Genomic DNA, 22,677 nt, shown 5'->3' with positions numbered 1-22,677 from the left:
TAGTAGGGGAGACATAGAACGAGATCGTCGGGGTGGTGAGCGGAATCATGTTATTTACTAAGATAGGACTGATAGGAGTCAAGTAACAAAATAAATAGTCAACTTTCATTACAATTAGATAAAATCAAGTAAATTCAATTATATTTAAATCTTAAAAATAAATATCTAATAGTTTTAAATTGTTTGATAATAGTTAATAATTAATTTTATTGAGTAACTAGACCTGAGAGTTTCAGTTTATAGATCCAATAATTCCTTATTGCATGTGTGTGTACTAAACAAATTTTGATGGCATTGAACATCTTGTGGGTTAAAACGTTAATCGTGCCAACCAAGCCCATAAGTTTTTCAGTGATTTAGGTTTGTGAGTGTATTTGTGTCGAAGTGAGTAAGGCAGATGCCATAGTTTGTGTAGGGCAGTCTGTAAATTTTAAAGTATGAAGAAAGAAAAGCTCGAGCCTTGGTAAGTGGTTTTTTCATTACAGTGTGATTGACTGTGTAAATTTTCAGGACATTATGTGTTTATTCCACAGGTCATTTTATGTGTTTATGTAAATTTTCAGGAAGATCTATAGGATCTAATTTAATCTAGTCATTATTCTGTTTTTCAGTCTAAAACTTAAATCAGCGATAAGAAAACATAATCCATAGCAAAAACTCTGTAAAACATTTTTATAAAATTTTAACTCTATAATTTAGATATTTATGAAATATTTATTAATATTATCTGTTATTATTTATTTAAATTTACAAGTATATGTTCATCCCGTAGCAATAATTTTCGCATGATGGGTGTAGCTTCTAGATTCTGAAATTTAAACAAATAACAGAGTCTATGTAGCTTCTGAAAGTCCAATTTGATATTTTTACAGTTACCGATAGATTGTAGAATTCTGGAATTTTATATTGATTAAAATTAATGAATGGGAAATGTTTTATTTTAGATGATAATAATTACATAATTACTTTAGAAATGATTGATTTAAATAAATTAGTATTTTTTTCTAAACAATTTAATTACTATAAGGAATTATTCAAATTCTAAGTGATCAAAAAGGGTCATGACTCTCCAAGCATAGGCCAATTACGGTTGGTAGGGTTTTGTTGACCATCACTGAAAGATTTGTGTAATTAGAATTTACAGCTGCTGAATGTACCTTATAGTTAGTACAATTGCTTGATAATGGCAAGTAATGGAATCTATAATTCCAACTATTAAATCAAACTGAATAGATGTAAAGATGTTCAGAATTATGGGCAATTCAAGCAACGACTAAGTGAAACGCAAGGTCTTGTGGTGTTCTACTATACTTTGAATGTGGAATCACTGCGAGCGAATTGAATTTATAGTTCAGAATTCTGAATAACTTCTTTTAGGCTAAGGCCTTATTCATCTTTATAATATTTGATGGTATTAGAGTCTATGGACTTGCCATTTGATGAAATTGTACTCTAAGGAGATATTTTGATTAGAATTAAAAGATGACCGTATGATAAAGGTCCAATTTTGAGTGTCCTTAAGGAGCTCGCTTTCTTTGATAGTGCAAAACTAGGTTTTTGAAACAGACCTTCATCCCGATGATAGATAATAAAGCTAAAGCATGTAAAATCCCACGATTTATTATTATACAAGGGACCAAGTGTTCCTTATTTTAGATTTTGCAGTACTAAAACTTTAGTACTTACAAAAGTGTTAAGACACTACTAATACTTCTAATAAGCTTGTTCTAAGGAACCTGAGACTCAATCCAAAGATATATAGATTGAGGCTATAGCTTTATTTGCTCGAACGTTTCAGTCGGAGAGATGTTATAGAAGATATATATACCTATGAACATGTTTCCGATGGGTAGGAGGATTTAACCCCATTTTATAAAAATATCATTATTATTTTCATCAACTTAGGTTTTCTTTTTAATTTACTTATTAATCTGATCTTTTCGAGCGTCATCATAATAAATTTATCTATACATATATATCTGTCCTGATTCCTTTAAGTTTGATTACTCTAATTTTTATTTGTCTTCATTAAGATATTTTTTAGGTAACTTGTGTTCTGTAAGGGCTATTCTTATCCTTCTAATGTAAAAAGTTTCTGGGTTATTACACATAGCAGTAGTGTCCTGCCATTATCTAGACGATTACAACGTTTTATTTAAGGCCAATTAATTTAATCTAAGCGGAGGTAAATTACATTTTTGGGGGTCATGGGCTTGCATCTTCGATACTGGGGTAGACAGGTAATTATGTATCAATTATATTAGTTTAGGCGATGGGCGTCTGCAGTAATGGGCTGTTGTGTTGATTAAGTAAAGGGTAGGTAAGTAAGTTAAGTTTAGTAAGAGGGGGGGATGTTATAGGGGGGGGGGGGTTCTTCGTAGAGTTCTGACGTAAGATCGAAAAGATGTGAAAACTTTCAAATAATATCAAACTCGGAGCAGTAAAACCTCCCAACTAATATAATAGTCCAAAGCATCCAAGTATGGTCCAAGATTTACTGTAATTATTTCGTTTAGGTGTGTCTTTTACTGTATTTTTTGTAGTTCTAAGGCATGGTATGTTTATAAAGGGAAAAAATTCGGAGTAAACCAAAAGGAACATTGGTATTGATACATAATTTCCATTTGAACTTGTGAACCAAAATAACAACAATGTAATATAAGTCAAAGTAAACTAAACATTAAAACTAAACTATACCTAATAAATCTTAAAGTAAACTTATAAATAAAAAATGCTCCCCAGGTCACCTTCATGCGTTATGGTGCCCAGAAGGCTGGCAGCGTTACCGTTTTGGATGGCCAGGCTTATCCTCTGGCCGAGGTAGCTGCCAGCCCTCCGGTCACCTGAGACTGCCTGAGGTGTCAATAAGGCGCTGGGAAATTTCTTTAAAAATTGTTTTTGCGCTAGGCCCCCACGGTCCAAGAGTTTCTACGCCAAACGGCGCAAATATGTGAAGCATACTTGTGAACTTGTGAAGATATTCAGAAACTCCAAGCCCCAGAGACCAACCTAGCACCTCCACGAAAAAAATCCCAAAAGTGGACGCATTCCAGCTTATGCGCGAACGAGCTTATTCAATCTCAGAAAAAAAACACCTATCTCGACAACTAACTTGAAACGGAAACCAATACAAGAAAAACAACAACAAGCATACACCACAACAGAAAATATTCTACTCCCCAATCCGATTGGTCATCGTGGGGATGGCGACCAAAACCCTCCATCAAACATAAACAACACAGCGAAAGGAAAAGAAAACAAGCTCTACTTAGCAACATATAATGTTAGAACGCTGTTGTCATATGAACGTTTAATAGAACTCGAAGAGTCATTAGAAAAAGTAAAATATGATGTCATTGGTATGTCAGAGGTCAGAAGATTTGGAAATAAGATAGAAGAATACGAAAAATATATTTTGTGCTACATCGGCAACACACCAGGGAAGTATGGAGTCGGCTTTTTAATAAACAAATCTTTAAAGAAAAACTTGGAAAGTTTTAGAGGTATCACAGAAAGAGTATCTCTACTAGACCTCAACATTCAAGGACATAAAATAAGCATTATCCAAGCATATGCTCCCACAGAATCAGCAAGTGAAGATGAAATCAACAAGTTTTACAAAGATGTAGACAGAGCAATAGAATCCAGTTATAAGAATCTAATAGTTATGGGAGACTTTAACGCTAAAATAGGAAAGCCACTGCAAGAAGAACACATTATAACCAAGAAATATGGATACGGAGAAAGAAATGAAAGAGGTCAACTGCTAATAGACTTTGCTTTTGAAAACAAGCTCTCGGTGATCAACACTTTCTTTAACAAAAAACCAAATTGCAGGTGGACATGGCGCTCCCCAAATGGCAAATATAAAAATGAAATTGATTATATAATGACAAATCAACCGAAATTATTTACAAATATAGAAACACTCAACTTAAATTTTTCAACTGACCACAGAATGGTTCGAGGCACAATAATGTTAAAAAACCTCAAAAATAACAGGTCCAGATATACAAATATTCAGAATAACACTCTAAATACTGACAATGAAATAGAAACCTACAAGACAAACCTCCAACAACATCTACATACACAAGGAAACAATCAAAGTCAAGAATCTGTTCAAACCCACTATAATAAATTAATACACATCATCAAGGACAGTCTAAAACAAGCAAAATCGCCAAAAAAATCCACTACAAAACATAACATCTTAACAGAAAGAACTTTGGCACTGATACAGAGAAGACAACAACTACAAAAAATTTCAGGAAAATCTAGATCGGAAAAGAATGAACTCAGTGCTCTATATAAACTCACCAGTAAATATATAAAATCGGATTATAAGAACTACAGATTGAAGACATTCCAATCCTATCTTGATCAAGGCAAGGGTTTAAAAAAGGCATACAAAAAGCTGCAAACAAATAAAACCTGGATAGAAGGCTTAAAACAGTCAGGTGAAACAACACAAAACCGCACAGATATTATTACTATTGCTACCAACTTCTACAAAAAGCTATACAGTGCTACTCAAGACACAGAAAACAATAATGTTGAAACGGAATCATGCTTAAATCAAGTAAATCAGATACAACAAATTGATGAGGATGAGATCATTCAAGTTGTAAAAAAACTAAAATCTGAAAAAAGCCCCGGCTGTGACAACATAAGAAACGAAGATATAAAATTAGGAATTGAAATATTAGCTACTCCACTCGCATTTTTATTCAACTTAATACTAGAGACAGCAGAAACTCCCTCGCAGTGGTCAGAATCTGAGATTATATTATTATATAAAAAAGGAGACCCTAACGACATGGGCAACTACAGGCCTATAAGCCTCTTATCAACCTTATACAAAATCTTCACATCTATTATAGACCGCAGAATAAGCAAACAACTAGAAGAAACACAACCTGTAGAGCAAGCGGGATTCCGAAAAGGCTTCTCTACAATAGATCATATACACACACTCGAACTTGTTATCGAAAAGTACCAAGAAAAACGAAGATCCTTATACATAGCTTACATTGATTACCAAAAAGCATTTGATACAATCTCACATTCCAGTATCTGGCAAGCACTGAAAAGCCAAGGAGTAGAAAGAGAATATATAGCAATAATAAAACACATATATAAACAAAGCACAAGTAAAATCAAACTAGAGACAGCAGGCTGCAGCTTTCCCATAAAAAGAGGAGTTAGGCAGGGGGATCCATTATCGCCAAAATTATTTATTTCTGTACTGGAATCAGTTATAAGCCCACTAGACTGGAAAAATTATGGCTTAAAAGTCAGAGGAAGATGCCTTACACACCTAAGATTTGCAGACGATCTGGTCCTATTAGCTGAAACAAGTGCAAATTTACAATACATGATGGAAACACTCCAAGCAGCTAGTAAAAAAGTAGGCCTGGAGATCAACCTATCAAAAACCAAAATTATGACAAACAGCATAAAGAAAAATATCACCTTGGAAAATGAACCAGTACAGTATGTTGAACAGTATATCTATCTCGGCAAGCAAATCGGATTTGAAAGCAACAACAACGAGCTCGAGATAGAAAGAAGATCACGACAAAGCTGGAATAAGTTCTGGAGCTACAAAGAAATATTAAAAAGCAATATGTCAATTGAATTAAAAAGAAAAATAATGGACTCCTGCATACTTCCGTGCCTAACATATGGCTGCCAGACTTGGAAATTTACAAAAAAGGTCTCAAACAAAATCACTACATGCCAAAGAGCCATGGAACGCAGCATCCTAAAAATTAAAAAAATTGAGAAAGTTCGGCACACTAAAATAAGAAGTGTAACAAAAACTATAGATGCTTTGTGCTATGCAAAAAAATTGAAATTTCGATGGGCAGGTCATGTGGCACGACTCGAAGATGACAGATGGACATCTGAGATCACAAAATGGGGTGGCCCTCTAGGCAAACGACGTAGCGGCAAACTATGTACAAGATGGGACGAAGACATCAAAAAAACGTCTGGAAAAAACTGGATCCGAATGGCTCAAGACAGAGACAAGTGGAAATCGATGGAGGAGGCCTTCACCCAGAAGGGGTCTAACGCACAAAACAAGAATATATAAAAAACCTAAAACAAATTTCAAATAAAAATGTTTTCTTTATACAATACGAGTATATGTAACTAGGAAAACTCAGTGCTTAGAATAAAAGGCTTTTTTATTTTTTTATTTATTTTATTTACTTGTGAACCATAGTTGCAGTATTGGACTATAGCTGGGAGGTTTTACGGAGCAGAGTTAGTTTGGACGGACTCCAATACCTTTGTAACTACAAATAAAAGTTCCAAAAATGTTTTTTTTTTAACAATGAAAACTAAAACAAACCGAACGTGTATTCATTTTCAATGTACTTTAGGTTCTTACATAATACAGATGGGAGGGAGGTCGGCCTATTCTTATTTTTTCTGAGATAGGGGTGGGAGGGATCTAAAACTGGCAAAAATCGTCTTACGTATTAAATGAATGGCGCTCAATTACTTAATTCCATCGAACTTTAATAACATTTGGAATACATCATTAATGAAAATGACTTATGTACTTCCTCAAACGTTTTAATGTATTAAACATTAAGCAATTTACGAGTAAGCATCGATTAATGTAATTTATCATTTATTGTAATAACCTATGATGTAGCGTACAAAGTTTTAAAGTAATTTTTAATATGGCAGTGACACTTAATGTACACCTTATGATTAAATTATTTAATTAAAAAACCTAACGCAATAAAACGTATGAACCGATTTTGATAAAACATGCCTACCTCTAGTAAACCAATCAATCAATCAATCAATGTCAAAAATTACAATACAAATATAATTAAAAATACACAACACCCTAAATCAAATAACAAAATCGCACATTAAAAAATAAAATATAGTTATATATACAAATGTCAAAAATAAAAAACCATTAAAATCAAAAATACAAATGTCAATAAAATAAAATACACTGGGAATCATTTCATGTTAAACCGGTTTTCAAATAAGAAAAACCGCATCCAAATCGATACATACGTTTAAGGTGCAGTGAGTTTGAAAAACGCCCAACGCCCAACGCCCTTTATACGAGGAAAGGCCGAAGGTAGTGGCGCCATCTGATCGAGAATCAAATTTTCGTGATTTTCGAGGCACGTTTTTACCTTAGACTGTATCCATCTATTACGGAGTAAAAATCATTTAAGAAAATTCATACTATAGACACTTCTTTAGCAACAGAGTGGTCAACGCTTGGAACAAACTCCCAGGGGATGTAGTAGCGGCCCAAAGTGTCAATGAGTTTAAGAATAAATTAGATAAGCACAAAGCAAATTCTACTCAACACTGAGAACTTGGTTTATGACTCTGGATACAGGCATTATCAGTTGTTTAAACTGCCTGCCTGCATTACAAATAATAATAATAATACCCACATATATGGCCAGTCCAGGCCAACCGAAGCCGCAGCCCACTGAAGGGCACTGAAAAGACCCGCCCGTCGTTACGGGTTGCGAATAGATACTGCCAAAAATCCCGAAGAAGGGATGGGAAGGCATCTCATTCCTCCAGAAAGGAGAGTATAAAAAACCGGAGTGCGAGGCGGACTCACCGAGGGTTCCGTACTTTTTAGTATTTGTTGTTATAGCGGTAACAGAAATAAAGAATATGTAATAATACCGTTTATTGTAATATGTATTTTTAACATATCTCTGTCTTTGTCTTTTGTATGTTATATATTAATCTTGTTGTTTTTTTTTGTTACCTGTCGTGATTGTTTCACCGGATGGTCTCATCGGAAAATCAGCGCTGAAAGTCGCCAGCAACATGCTGAGGTGAGACCATTTCGTGGCACTTTTTCTTTTTTATGTTTCTCTGTTTTGTATAATTTTCTATTTGTGTGTGCTAACGAATAAATTATTCCTATTCTATTATATTCTATTCTAAATACATCATCTGTGAAAATTTAATTGTCTAGCTATCACGGTTCATGAGATACAGCCTGGTGACAAACAGACAGACGGACAGAGGAGTCTTAGTTATAGGGTCCCGTTTTTACCCTTTGGGTTCGGAACCCTAAAAAACCGGCCAAGTGCGAGTCGGACTCGCGCACCGAGGGTTCCGTACTTTTTTAATATTTGTTGTTATAACGGCAACAGAAGTACATCATCTGTGAAAATTTCAACTGTCTATAGCTATCACGGTTCATGAGATACAGCCTGGTGACAGACAGACAGACGGACAGACGGGCAGCCTGGAGTCTTAGTAATAGGGTCCCGTTTTTACCCTTTGGGTTACGGAACCCTAAAAAGCACCCTAGCAAGACAAAGAGCAATAATATAATAGGTACTCACACATGGTTAAACGTGTCTTGATACGGGCACCCTATCTGCAGCGCGATCGCCGAGTAGCGCGTATAAAGTTTCTCACTCAGGTGGAAATTGTGGGAGCCTGGAACAAAGTTGCGGCTAAGTTGCGGCCAAGTTGCGGGCGTGTTGCGCACGAGTTTGGATTGCACTTTTGACGCTTAGTTCATATTTATTATAACAACTTGCAATTCGTTGAGTGTGTTAACTTATTCTATTTCGATAAGTTTTAAATAAAAATGTCTTTATGAAACCAAGTGCACCGAGGCAACAAATATACAAGAATGAGAATATAAATTAAAATTACGAGTTACGAGTTTATGTTTTTACGACTTTGCGTAATAATACTAACAATCGTAAGTTGCATTAAAAACTTATACCAAGTATTAATTATGTCGTCCTAAATATAAAGTACATTTTCAAACTGGTTTTCTAATGTAATTTTTAAGATTGTTATGGCAATGGTGACAGGTACGAAGATATGGAGAGAAGGAGACCAATTCCAACTTAGACCTGGACATCAAAACGATATGTAAATAATGTCATTCTGTCTCGTTCGCCCGTGTGTGTCGCTCGCTCGATGTCGTTGTACAGCGTCTCCCGGCAGCCCAGCCAATCGTTTGCGTCTTGTCTCTGTCGCACTAATATGGAAGAGTGTTAGAGAGATATTATCGTTTCCTTGGCTATGGTGCAAACAATTGGCATCTTGGCTAGGCCCCCAGTAAGGCGACACGGTGCCGCGCCGATTTCAACTCTGCGCACGCGCTGTCGACGCATCAGCCGCGCCAGCCGTCCGTATACGCCCGTACCTTTCTAGCAAAATCCTAGAAATAATCACGCCCGCATCTACAGCAGTCTGGTTTGTGTAGTTACCGAAGCGCTCTGTGTCGTAGTACAGCGTCTCCCGGCCGCCTAGCACGGCGACGCGGCGGCGCGCCAGTACCAGCCGCACGCCGACTTCTATGCTGCGCACGCGTTGGACGCGCTGCCGATGCATCAGCCGCGCCAGTCGTCCGTATACACCCGTACCATTCTGGAAAGTTAGAAATTTTTTAATTTATTCGGGTTGCGCGTCTTCAAAAATAGGAGGTTCCCAATTATTCAGGATCCTTTTTCCTGCATATAAATTATAAAATCATTCTAACATAAATAAATGCATGCTTTCTTTTTTTTCTCCTAATGATATTATAATAGTTAAGTCACGAATGTGAACATCATTTACCTTAATATTAAATGTAACTTTGTAATTGTTTTACATGAATTAATTAATTAATAATAATAATTATGATTGTTAGTCGAATTCGCTAACACGGCTCGATTTTTAGGGTTCCGTAGGCAAAATGGCAAAAACAGAACCCTAAAGTTTCGTCGTGTCTGTATTTCGCCACAGCCAGTTTACTCGGAAACTATAAGATGTATTCAAAAGAAATTTGGAACGTAGGTGTACCTGTACTGTACTCGTATTTTGTGAGCCGCTACTTAACAGGGAAGAATAGCTTTGCGATCCTAGGTATTTTTTTGATTCTCTCATTTCACATTTATGTTTTTGATAGGTTTAAGTTTGCCACTCTTGTCGATAAAATTAAACTTTCTCATTCGTTTTTGAATAAAGGCTCTCTGCCTTAACGAGCTGATGTGGTGAAAAGCGATTTACCTACCTGCAAAATAGCTAAAGAAGAGCTATGCCGCTCGACCACCAGCTCGTATCCCTTGTATCTCATCGCATCTTCCAAAGCTTGCAGAGTCCCTATCGGCGCCTCTCGCGCAGGCCTGGCGAGCAGACTTGTCAGGTTAGCTGAGTACATGTCGCCGATGACGTAGGTGGCTCCTAAGGATATCAGGACGGCGACGAGACGAGCCTTATGGGTGCTGGAAGGTTCTTTGCTTGATGCTGAAAGCAGTTGTAGTTATTTCCTCAATGGACTCGACCTCACGAGTCATCTAAAATTCCTGGAGTTTATATAGTGCCAGTAATTTTTTTAACTCTTGAAAATAAGGAAAACGGCCGGTTACCGGTCAGTACCAGTATAGGCTAGATGACAAGTTTTTATAAATGGTAGCAGTCGATGAGGTTTGTTTTGAGGACCAAACGTCTATGTGGGGCCAATTGCATTAAAGCAATACAAAAGTCAGAAATGACAGTCAAAGTCCGAAAATCGTATTCGATGCGCGAAGATGCATCCATTCCAGCCAACTTAATCAATTAGAATCTAAGTCTTAGAGGGTTGGCATTCCTCAAGTGTGCATTTCTTCAGAAAATTCCTGCCACGCGGCATCGATATGAACAGAAACCTTTAAGAAAAGAGCGTAGGTACTCCCATCTTAAAGGCCCGCAACGGCCGCAACGAACTTGCAACCCCTCTGGTGGTGTCCAGGTGATTTGTCTGCTCGTTTGCCCCCTTATATAATAAAAAGACTTACTGCGTCATGCCATGCGCTTGCGCAGAGACATAAGCAGAGGCATGAGAAAAATGCTAATGGATTATCTGTATCTTACATTGTCTGAGGAACAGAGACGTGGTAAACCAGCAGCAGTTGCTAAACAACGCCAGTTGATTCTTCCGGCCCTTCCGCCACAGAGATGGCGCTGCGATCACCGCCCACAACGCCGGCCCTGTCACTAGGAGCGTTGCACACACCAAAGGCCATACCTAGACATATTATTAGAAAATTATACAATAAAGGTAACTTATCTTAGTTGAAGAAATAATGTCCTAATAAATAAACTCCTAATTGTCCCAACAGACGTGAGAAGACTGAGAAGGTCATGTCAATGTGACATTTCAATTTCGTCTAGCGCATTCAACTGGAACGTGCATCTAAACGCGTGCAAGTCACTGTCGATATCAGTTATTGGCAGCTTTTTTAATCGAAAACCACCAAGAGCAAACCGTCTTAATTTGGTTTATTCCCGAAACAAGACTCAATTTGGTTTATCCTTGGAAAATACTAGCCTCGTAGGGAAACTGACATAGTCACATTTGATATGTTATTAAATTTATGATACATACATCGTATGCCAAATGAGATTGGCAGATAGGTTGTGATTTGCTATCTTCTCATGCCAAAAAAAAATAGGTAGGTAATTAAATGTAGTTTGGTTAGGTTGGTTGGTAACATTAAATATAAACTTATGACGCCCCCTGCCCCCGTAGTTAGCTTTGTTTTACGCTATAAAACCCAAACTTTTTTTTCAATTACTGTTAAATGACTGTTACGGTTATGCGTGCCAGATTTTTTTAACAGATGAATGAAAACATGAATAATCCAACTAAGTTTTTTATTCTTATAATTCCTACTAGTATTATAAATATGCGGAAGTAACTCGGCGTAGCTGCGCTTGTAAATTTCGAACTGTGCTCGATTTTTGAAAACCGAAATGAAACCCTGAAAACAGAATAAGGTTTTTTCTTATGGAAATTTGACAGATCACAACGTAATTTACAAGCGCAATGATGACGCTCTGTCTGTCTGTCATGCTTAAATTGCTGTATTCGATTTGGATGAAATTTGTTATGAAGATATATTGATAGATTCCACGCTGACAAAGTCGCGGACACGAGCTAGTATTAAATAATACCAAGTTTAAAGTTGCGAAAATCGCCCCGAGATATTACGATTAGGTTGCAGGGCGGTGAATCATAAACCCCGAATTCGATTGAACCGTCTCCTTAGAGTCGAAATGTAATAGAACATTCATCCAGCCAATTAAAGTTCGTTGTCCGTCTGTAGCCCGGGGATTACCAATTTGATAACCAAATGAGTATGAGTCATCCAGCTGATATGTTCTAGAATGTACTTTTGATGAGTTCAGATTGGATTGTATTGTTTAGTAAAATGTGTTTGGCTTGTAAAAATTTGTGCTATTTGGGGTTAGAGTACTTGAGCAGAGGGCTTCCAGATATCGGACTTCTCCAATACCGGTATTAATACCGAAACTGTCTTCATCAATACCGGCATCCCGGGATATGAGTACTTATGGAATGCAAACGGAAAATCAGATGATGGTCTGCGTGGTCGGAGCCGGTGTCAGAAAGTTTGCCGAGTTTAGGGAGAAAAATGGGAACTTCACCACTTGCTGACCTACATATGATACTTTTCCTCTCATTGTAAGGGTCTGATGACGACAGGGGTCTAGTTGAGCTTGGCTGCTGCGTGGGTCGCTAAGACAGCAGAGTCTACCATGGCTAAGAACGACAACGCTGCTTGCAAAGCTTCCCTTAATGTATACGTTTTTAATCAAATTCTAAAAGTGTTATGATTGCCAACTCCTTACTTGACATTGCCAATATGTACCCAACAATGTCCACCAAATTAGTCAGGATTAGAATACAAATTCTCTCCGGTCTTACTCAGCTTGGCAGGTGCATGGGTAAGCGGGGCTCCTGAGTCTGCCAGCCTCAAGTATAAGAGCTTTCCTATGTAGATGCCTTACCTCCCATTGGAAGGGTCTGATGATGGCCAGGGTCTCGCTGAGCTTGGCTGGTGCATGAGTCAGGAAGGCCCCAGAGTCTGCCAGGGTCAGGAATGAGAATTCCACGGCTTGCAGACCTTCCCATGTCATTGAGACGTCGCCGAGAAAGAAATCCGCTTTCTGCCAACAAAAATAACTTTAAAGGCGCTTTCTTACTTGGTTTGTGTAGGTTATCGTATTAACGATATTTTACACTTTTTAATTTTAATTGTAGGTAATGAAATTTGTTAATTTTAGGTAATGTGTTATTTATACCTAGGAGGCAAACGAGCAGACGAATCGTCTGATGTTAAACGATTACCGTCGCCCATGGACACCCGCAACACCGCACAACAACATAATGTTAAAGTATAATAAGTTTTTGGCAAAAATTTCATTTTTGATACAAGCTTTTATTGCCGACTGTACTTTTCTTTCCACAGGCAAATACGAGTAATACTCATCGTGACAATTCTAAAAATCACAAACACAATAAATTAGGTTATGCTGTTTTATCACAAAGTTCCTATGGCTACCTCCTGTCTCCAGCATCATATCAGCTCCATTCATCATAATATTGCATTGTCAACCGATTCACATACGTATGCAAAATTTCAGCTTCTTCTGAGTACGGGAAGTGGGTCAAATTTAACTTGTAAGATTTGACTAGTACGAACTTACCGGTCAATTCGAACAACGTGATAATTACTAGATACGTGAACAATACGAGATATAATAGATACGTTATAGTTTAGTTCTTAACTAGTTATCTTTTGCAGTTCGATTCGAGAAACCAATTGTCATTTCACGCTACAATTGGATGTCTAAGTAATATCTTAAGCAAATCTGAAAGAGATCGTTCAAGAGGACATTCGGAGTCAAATGTCAAATTTGTCATGACTTCTATTATTGTTTCTGTTTCATATCCAGTTGATATCTAGATCATTGTTCGAATTGGCCCGACAATTACATACATACATACATACATTGCAAGTTAAATAAAAGCTTGTAAAAACCACAAACTGAAGTCGAGATGGCAATAATTTATAGTAAACAATATTTCCATAGAATTTTTAAGATTGGTAGGCAAATCTCAGAATAAAAATAGTAATAGATAGATAGATAGATAGATAAACTGTTTATTTGTTTGCCACAATACACACAAAATATTCAAAAACAGAAATGACATAGGTACACAGAACAATCCAGAAAATAAATAAAAATTACAACAACAAATAAGTCACACCGATTTTTACATAATATGTAGAGGAAAAGGAAAAAATACATAAAAATACTGTTTTATACAAATAAAAATCCTGTGTGCGTCGCAGTAAAACAAAAAGGTTCTGGCTCAGTATTACGCTTCACCCATTAGGAAAAGCACTGATTTTCTGCCAGGACCTGATCACGTCAACAAAAAACAGTGGAAAATAATGAAATAGTCGAAAGTTAGTACTTACCTAATTAATTATTAATAAATAACTAGTGACACAGTTTAAACTATAGAGACATTTAATGCTTGCACATAGTTGTGACATAGAAGTGTCAGTGTGGTCAGCATGTATGTAGTGTCAAATGTGATTTAGAGAAAATCTTTATTTTTATTTTTAAGCAGGATTACTAAGACTAAATTCGGTAATCAGCAACCAGGTAACCGTGAGGAATTCCCAAACTTTGCTTCTCTAAAAGGAATTTTTTTAAATTAAATTTGAAACTACGCTTAGTTTTCATAACACGAATAGGTGGAGGAATATTGTTCCAACACCTGGTTGCGAGATACCGAAAGCAGCCTGTAAAAGCAACGGTTTTGTGAGGATGTGCTTCTAGGAGACATCGTCTGGTGGAACGAGTACCGTGTCGTTTATGGAAAGAGGATATACGAATTTTGGTAAACAGGTATTCGGGCTTTTTGTCATTCAAAACGCCAAATAGCAGACTCGCAAGATGTAGGTGTCTACGAGAGGACATGTTTAATATGGACGCTTTGTTTAAGTAAGGTGTGATATGACTTCTCGGCGAGATTGAACAACAAAAACGGAAACAAGCATTTTGGACTCTTTGGATAAGACGGCGAGTTTTTTCCAGCAGTCGTGGCCCATACACAATATCTGCGCAGTTTAACTTGGAGAGAACCAGCGATTCGCACAGCAACTTACGTATTTCCTCGCTTAGAAGGTTTCGAATTTGGTACAAAACCTTCAAGCGATAAAAACACGACTTCACCAATTCTCCTATATGCTTCTCAAACCTTAGCTGGCTGTCCATCACTAACCCCAGGTTTCTTGCCTCATCTACGGGTTCGATCAGTGATCCCCTTATGCTGATCTTTGGCTCATTATTTAAAATCCTAGATATGTGCACCTTGGATCCCAATATCATAAACTTTGATTTGAGTGGATTCAATAGTAGACCGTTATTATCTGCCCAAGTGGAGATATTTTCCAGGTCTTCACTTATTTTAACTATTGCTTCCATATACCATATACCAATTGAGACTTTCTTTCTTTAAACATAGACGTAACAAGTCACACAAATCATTTTCCTCGAAAACTAAATTAATATTTGCAAGTAAATGGAAAGGTCACTTGTCTATACTACACAGATCTATCAAATGAACTGAAAACAGTGTTAAAGTACAATAATTAAATATTAAATTTTATGTCTTGGTTTAAATTAGTTCGAGCGAATTTGAGTTTATAATTTACAGTCTTCGAAAAAGTTTTGTACCTAAATTATTATTAAATTGTTGAAAGCGTAGGTATAAAGGTCAAAGGTGTTGGGCACGCTAATTATAAAACCCGGCATAGTGCGTGTCGGACCACGCATAATGGAGGGTTCCGTACAGTTGTAGTGCACAATTATTTTTCTTACGAAACGTACGAACATGTCTTGCTATTTCAGTCACTCGGTACAAAAAGTACTGAGGTTGACTGAATAAGCATGACAAATACGAACGAAAAAAGTACGATGTACGAGTACATCTGTACCTTCATACCAAAGAGAATAGAGTCTATAGAGGGTTATTGTCTTGGTAAATTTTGTAGTCACAGTAAATTTACTGCCATCTTTCGACACAGGATTAAAACTAAAAATAAAAATATATAAAAATAAAAATAAATGTATATATATCTATGGATAAATGATTTTTTAATTTTAAAACGCCATATGACTTTGGCCCATGTTGTTTCACTTATATGTGTTAAAATTGTTAAATATCAATCGGTGTCGCCATCTACACGAACATAGGCCAAAGGTGTGGCGCCATCTCTGTTTGAGCATATTTTTTTCTTGATTTTCCAAGGCACGTTTTTTCCTTAGACTTTACTCATCTTATACGGAGTTACATATATCTTTGTTCATACGATATATGAAAAAGCCATACAAGCAAAAGGTCATACCAGCGGTACTCGTACTTACGTCCTTTAATAAAAACCGGCCAAGTGCGAGCGGACTCGCGCGCGAAGCGTTCTGTACCATAACGCAAAAAACGGCAAAAAAATCACGTTTGTTGTAATGGGAGCCCCACTTAAATATTTATTTTATTATGTTTTTAGTATTTGTTGTTATAGCGCCAACAGAAATACATCATCTGTGAAAATTTCAACAGTCTAGCTATCACGGTTCATGAGATACAGCCTCGTGACAGACAAACGGACAGACAGACGGACAGAGGAGTCTTAGTAAAAAAAGTCATGAATGACTCAAGAGATCATGATCAAAACAATTTTCTTGGAAGTACGGTGTAAGACGTCTTGCCAAATTTCATAGTTCTAACATAGGTCAACGGAAAGTACCCTATAAATTTTGGTTCCCTTGAAAGTATCGAAATATAGGTACGTGTTTTGCGGAAGTTTGATCACAGCTTCAAGGGACTGTAGAGTAGTATGTGGTTTTAATTGAAAAGACATACAAATAATAATTTAAATAGAATTTCAAATCAAATTGTCCTAGTCTATTTTGTGTATCCTTTGTATTCGTGTAGCTAAACCTTATCAGATGATTGAATGTAAATCAAGTAAAAATACTCGTAATTTGAAGCACCCTTTGAATCTTACCCTCTTCCAGATTAGGCCGAGTGTGCCTTTAAGAGTTCCGTTCTCAGAAATCCCTGTTCCCTGGCTTCTTTCGGGTGGGTCGTAGTATTTGTACCTAAACAAGTAGAACGTTTGATTTGAAAAATGTAAATTTACTTCGGTTTTTACCGGGTTGAACATTTTCTTTTTGAAGGCGGGTAATCCTCCTGATTCTTAGACGAATACAGGATAATTAAAAAAAAAAACTTTTATTAACCCACAGCGGCGCTTATCATGACATTGTCGTTAAGCCACTATGAAGCATTTTTGCTACAATAGCGGCAAAACTGCCCATTTTGGAGGCTACGAAAAAGCATATACACTGATTTGTAATTAGATTCCAAAAAACTAAACTCTCAGATCCTTTTTCTTTCGTAATAATGGAAAATATGTAAAGAAGTAAACTCAAATTTCCCTTTTGCATACTCTAGCATTTAAAATAAATATAGATGTATCCTTTTAGCTTTGTTTAGTTTAAAACTATGAAAACGGATTATATCGCGTATATTGAATTTATAATACATCCGAACGAAACGTTCGAAACGTCGGGATGTATTATAAATTCAATATACGCGATATAATCCGTTTTCATAGTTTTATTTCATGAGTAACTATCGCGGTAACCGAAGACAATATTTTGTTTAGTTTCTTAAAACATACGGAAAAGAGAAAAAGTGAGGTTAGTTTTTTGGAATCTAATTACAAATCAGAGTATAGCTGATAGCAGCATAGAAGTATAAAAGTAGAAAAAAGTAAGTAAAGAAAAAAGTCTCAAAAAGGACCATGTTAATAAACACTCACTGTAGCAGCCCACGACTTTTGTCTTCAAAAATTTGGCAGTACACATGGCAGTGTATGTAGATATTCGAAATGTTTTTTTTCGTAATAGATAAATATGTCCATTTCTTTTTAAACAAAGGAAAAACGAAGATGGATGGACTGCAACTGGTAAGACGATTATTTACCGAAAGTTTAGTTTCTTGGCGAGCAGAGAAAGTAGCTTATCGTCTCGTCCCCCGGTGACGTTGACGGTCGAATCGTTGTTGTACTTCACGAAGTGCCAGGGTGGGGCCTGCGAAAATGTGATTCTAATTCAGGATAGTGCATTGTTCACGAACGAGTGTGAATTGTAGCCCGAAGCTGAAGATGGGAATTAATTACCAGGAGTTTTTAATTCTTGTAGCGGCCGTGGCTCACACAATGTTTTTCATGACACTTGAGAGGGAAAAAATGAAATAAATAAAACTTTAGCCTGTTTCGTACATGTGATACCATAAATGAATTTGGCACTCCCGATTTATACAAAAACGATACCAAACACGGCCTAGTAACTTCACTGATGTAGATATCAAGATAAAATTGAGAGCCCCAAATAAATTTTCAAGAGAGGATATCTCGATAACTATTCACGATATCGAAAAACTTGACAAAATAAAACTTGTACTCGTTGCAAATTTAATCAGCTTTCGTTTTGTGTAAGTAATCATGCCGCTAAGGCGCAAAGCCATCAAAATATAAGTGAAAAACCGAAAAAAAAACTACCATGTAGTTTGATAACCACAAATTATTTAAAAAAAGTGCTCCTAGATAATGCCCATTAATTTAAAAGATTTACCATATCATGCATGCCCGGATTTTGTCCTGTATAATATAAGTCCGTCTAACCTAACTCCGACTTAGAAGGGACAAACTATTACCGTGCCGCGGTAATAGTTTATAAACTATAAAATGTACCTACATTTAGTACATCATTAGTAATATTTATTTTGAATCCAAACGAAATTTAAAAAATCTACATATAAAGCAATGATGATAGAATAGAATAGAATAGAATAGAATATAGAATAATTTTTTGCATGTCACAAACCAGCCGGGCTAGCACATGATTGGCGCGAGAGTATCTCGCCGCGACATAGACTACCCGTCCCCCTTTAATTCATACAGTTAGTAAAAGACGGGTAGTCTATCTCGCGGCGAGATACTGTCGCGTCAATCATGTGCTCGGCCTACTGTTATAAAAATGGTATATATTATTGGGTTAGTTTAAGTGACGCCCTGTATAGTAAGGACACAGCAACATAAACTTATACTATAGGTACAGTTAACTTAAAACTACTAACTAAACAATTTTAAACATTTAAAAATTTTATTACATATTCCTTATAAGATAATTTTATTCATATTTTTCGTTAAAGTAGTCTTTCACACTATAAAACAGCACTTATTAATAAGGAAGATTATTAACTTATTTTGGAATAATTTTGTAAGTTTTTCAGAGAATTCGGAAGGTGATAACAGATTTTGATACATGTGTAAAGAAATGAGCTATGATTGATAAACATCAAATTATGTTAAAATATGTTCCATAATGTCCACTTTGCCACGAGAAATCTAAAACTTTTCTTTATAAAATTCATTCAGATGAACTGACATTAAGAACAAGATCTTATCTAACATAATATTATTAGTACCTAAATCAACGTTATGGAATATATTCATTTATATAATAAAACATAAGGATCAATAATGAAAAAGTAGCAAAAGATACCGATTGTTTCTTTGCTCCTACCTATGTTTACTTAGGGGCGCAAAGTTACCCCATCGTGCGCCAAATTAATAGCCGCACGCCAAAATTAAGAAGAAGAATTTAGAAATTAATCAAATCTATGTTATGTTAAGTTTTGTAAAGTATTTTAAGTATTTAGTTGTTAAGATTTTCTTGCTATACCCTATTCAGGGTTCATGCTGTTACAATTAAAATTATTATAACACCTATATGTACCATGGATTGCAGTAAATAAATGAATGAATGAATAATATAAGAGGATCAGTGGATGCAACTTACGTGTAACACTGGCACTCTGAACACTCTCCCCTTAAAGTCCTGGTACACCTTGTCAGCCGGCGGCAGCACTGGTGACTTATACAATGTCCCTGACCACCAGTTGACTAGAGAGAGATGGTGGATTTTGTGGGGCGTAGCCTGGTTGTAGTAAATACGGAATCTGTGGAAAAATTCACAACGGATATTTGATTTTAGATTTTTTATGTTTACGCACGGAAGCAAAAAAAGCGGTAGTGGCCGAGTGGATACGACGAAGCGGGTTCAAATCCGGGCTCGATGAGACCAATGAGTTTTTTGGTACTTGTAAAGAATAGCATTTGATATTCCACTAGCTTTTTGGTGAAGGAAAACATCGTGAGGTAACCTGCACATACATTTGCGAAGAAATTCAAAGGTGTATTTGAAAATTGTAGTCAAGAATCCGCATTGGGCTAGCGTGAGAACTATCTCGCTCATGAGAGACCTTCTCCGTAGTTTAGGTACCATATATAACTACTAAGCTAACCTAATTAGTAACATGTTGGCACTCATTGGGTTGGCGACTGAAGTAGCAATGTTACTAGCTAGCCATACACGCACGGATTTGCCCGTTGGATCTGCCTGAAAGATGTGTCTGGCGGACAAATCCGTCAATGTGTAAAATAGACACAGATGGGCAGCGGACGGGCATCCGGCGGACAAATCTGTGTCTATTACTCGCCACACATTGACGGATGTGTCCGCCTGACACATCTTTCAGGCAGATCCGACGGGCAAATCCGTGCGTGTATGGCTAGCTATTGCTGCAGTTGACGCGGGCGCACAATTTCAAAACTGACAGTGGCATCGCTCGCGTCAACATCGCATCTAAATAAATATCACAATTAAATAGTTTTATATATTTGATGCTGCTGCAGTCTTAAGTGGACCATCTGTCCTGTCGGTGCGTAGTTAATAGGCATATACTTTAGTTTGACCTAAAATGACCATAATGATTTATTTGGCATAATGATATGTCGTCGGTTTTCCGTACCGTTTTATATAACTTTAACATTAACAGTTATACAATGCTATTGTTGTAATAATTATAAAGTACGGTAAAACGGGGCGGCTTTAGGAAAATTGGAGGTGAGGTACTTTGATAGTTTTGAAACGGCCATAAAATTACCATTATTCATTATCTACTGAAACAGTTCGTGTAACTAGTTAGATTACTATATATTGATGTAAAATCTTCGCTGGTCTCAGGTGTTGTTTAGGTGGTGAAATAAGAGTGGACTGTAGTTTTAAATGCTGGTTTACTTTCTAAACTACGAAGAAGTACAAAAGTGGCAAAGTGAAATTGTCGTTAGGAATCGAGAGAATGAATGGTGAGTTTTTGAAAGCCCTAACTGTCAAAGTTTTGAATACAAAATTGCCATATTAAAATCAGAACATTGAGACTTAAATTATAATATCATTGAATGTTTTAGTTAAAAAACATGCAATATGAATTAAATTAATTATGTGAACATATTGAGACGTTAAAATAAATTATATAATATAAAACTGTGAAGTTAATTTTTAATACAACTATTCGCTATTTATCCTTACGAATACAGGATCGAAAGTGAGTATATTTTCGAACGATTCGTAACATGCTCCCGGCTTTGAAGCGTGAGAGCTTCAACTATGTGTCGACAGGGAGAGGGCGAATGTTTTTGAAGGCCCATCGGATAGTCCCCTCTCTTTGTCTATAAATCCTTGCTCCGCTTGCGACGCCGTCGCTGCCATGAATGCCTCGGATGACTCGACCGAGCTGCCAGAAGAGAAGAGGAGGCAGTTTTGTCCTGCACGACAACCAGAACGCCTTCCTGGAGTTCTCCTGTTGAATAGTGCCACGAACGTCGATTTGGCGAAGTCCTGGAGTTAGCAATCTGTGCATGAGGTATGAAAATTGTGGATCGCCCTATAAGGAAGTGGGAAGGAATTAAGGGACTGAAGCTATTTGACTCATCTGACATTGAAGTCAGCGGCCTTAAGATTGAAATTGCCCTAATTTGAATCAGAAGAGCAGATATCCCTTCGTATGTAATGTGTGAAGATGGTATGAATGAACACTTGATGCCTTTAGTGACTTCCGATGACGTCGATGCATTATCAGACATTGTCTGAGGTTCATTCCAGCGCGCAATGAGCCGGCGCAAGTCTGTATTGTATGCTTGTTCATTTAAATGTGAATCGAGTTCGAGGTGCACTGCTTGAACTACTTCCGTTGCAAGACACACAAACTCACAACTGTTACCGTTTTGGTTGGATATCTTGACTGGATCAGCATGCAAGAACGTGCTGTAATGTAACTTGAATATTGAACTGAGCAACACTGGATGTTTGATGTCGTAATCGTAGCTACAGTTGCTCAGTCTTCCCCCCACACAAATGAGATTGCCATCACCGAGAAGCGGAGGTGACCGTGTAGAAAGTATTAATCTTGTGAATGTGTTCTCAGGTTCTTGATTGATAACAAGGGATTGTTCTGCCATTTCTGGCAAATTAACGATGAATCCCCTATCTGGATTGCTTTCTAAGCGACGCTCCATTGAAAGAGACGTAGCCGAAGCACGTTGACATGAGTCCCCTAGAACCTCAGGCGACTCCTTCAACTGCATTGAATATTTGAAATAATCATCAGGATCAGTTTTTAAAGACTGCTCCTCACAAACGCTTTGTTGTGATTGAATTGAATCTGACTCCCACGAACTCGGGATGTCAATATTTGAATCTGACCGTATTTTATGTGAATTGATTTTAGGTAAATTGATGAAGTCTGAATTGTGTGCCTTGACAACGATATTAGTAGCGCTTACCTCCGACTCATTACCGGGAGAATAACGCCTCGAATGCTTTTGAATCAGCACTTGCGCAGACGACATGCTCGCGAAGTAGGTATTTTCGAAAAGAGCCCGCTCCTCT

At 36.9% G+C, this 22,677-nt stretch overlaps 1 protein-coding gene across 1 annotated transcript in view; it reads right to left on the bottom strand.

Annotated features, from left to right (window-relative positions):
• The window catches only part of LOC134742859 (ionotropic receptor 40a), a 46,758-nt gene that overhangs the window by 12,159 nt on the left and 11,922 nt on the right, over positions 1-22,677 (bottom strand). The window contains exons 5-12 of the mRNA XM_063676045.1: positions 19,747-19,906; positions 17,867-17,973; positions 16,884-16,977; positions 12,811-12,969; positions 10,873-11,026; positions 10,034-10,266; positions 9,249-9,408; positions 8,364-8,460 (exon numbers count right to left, since the gene is read on the bottom strand). Coding sequence (XP_063532115.1) covers positions 8,364-8,460; positions 9,249-9,408; positions 10,034-10,266; positions 10,873-11,026; positions 12,811-12,969; positions 16,884-16,977; positions 17,867-17,973; positions 19,747-19,906 — 1,164 coding nt within the window. The remainder of the gene's footprint in view (positions 1-8,363; positions 8,461-9,248; positions 9,409-10,033; positions 10,267-10,872; positions 11,027-12,810; positions 12,970-16,883; positions 16,978-17,866; positions 17,974-19,746; positions 19,907-22,677) is intronic.

This window comes from Cydia strobilella, chromosome 7 (assembly GCF_947568885.1).
Source record: "Cydia strobilella chromosome 7, ilCydStro3.1, whole genome shotgun sequence".
Classification (NCBI taxonomy): domain Eukaryota; kingdom Metazoa; phylum Arthropoda; class Insecta; order Lepidoptera; family Tortricidae; genus Cydia; species Cydia strobilella.
This window is presented reverse-complemented; position numbering and strand designations above follow the sequence as displayed.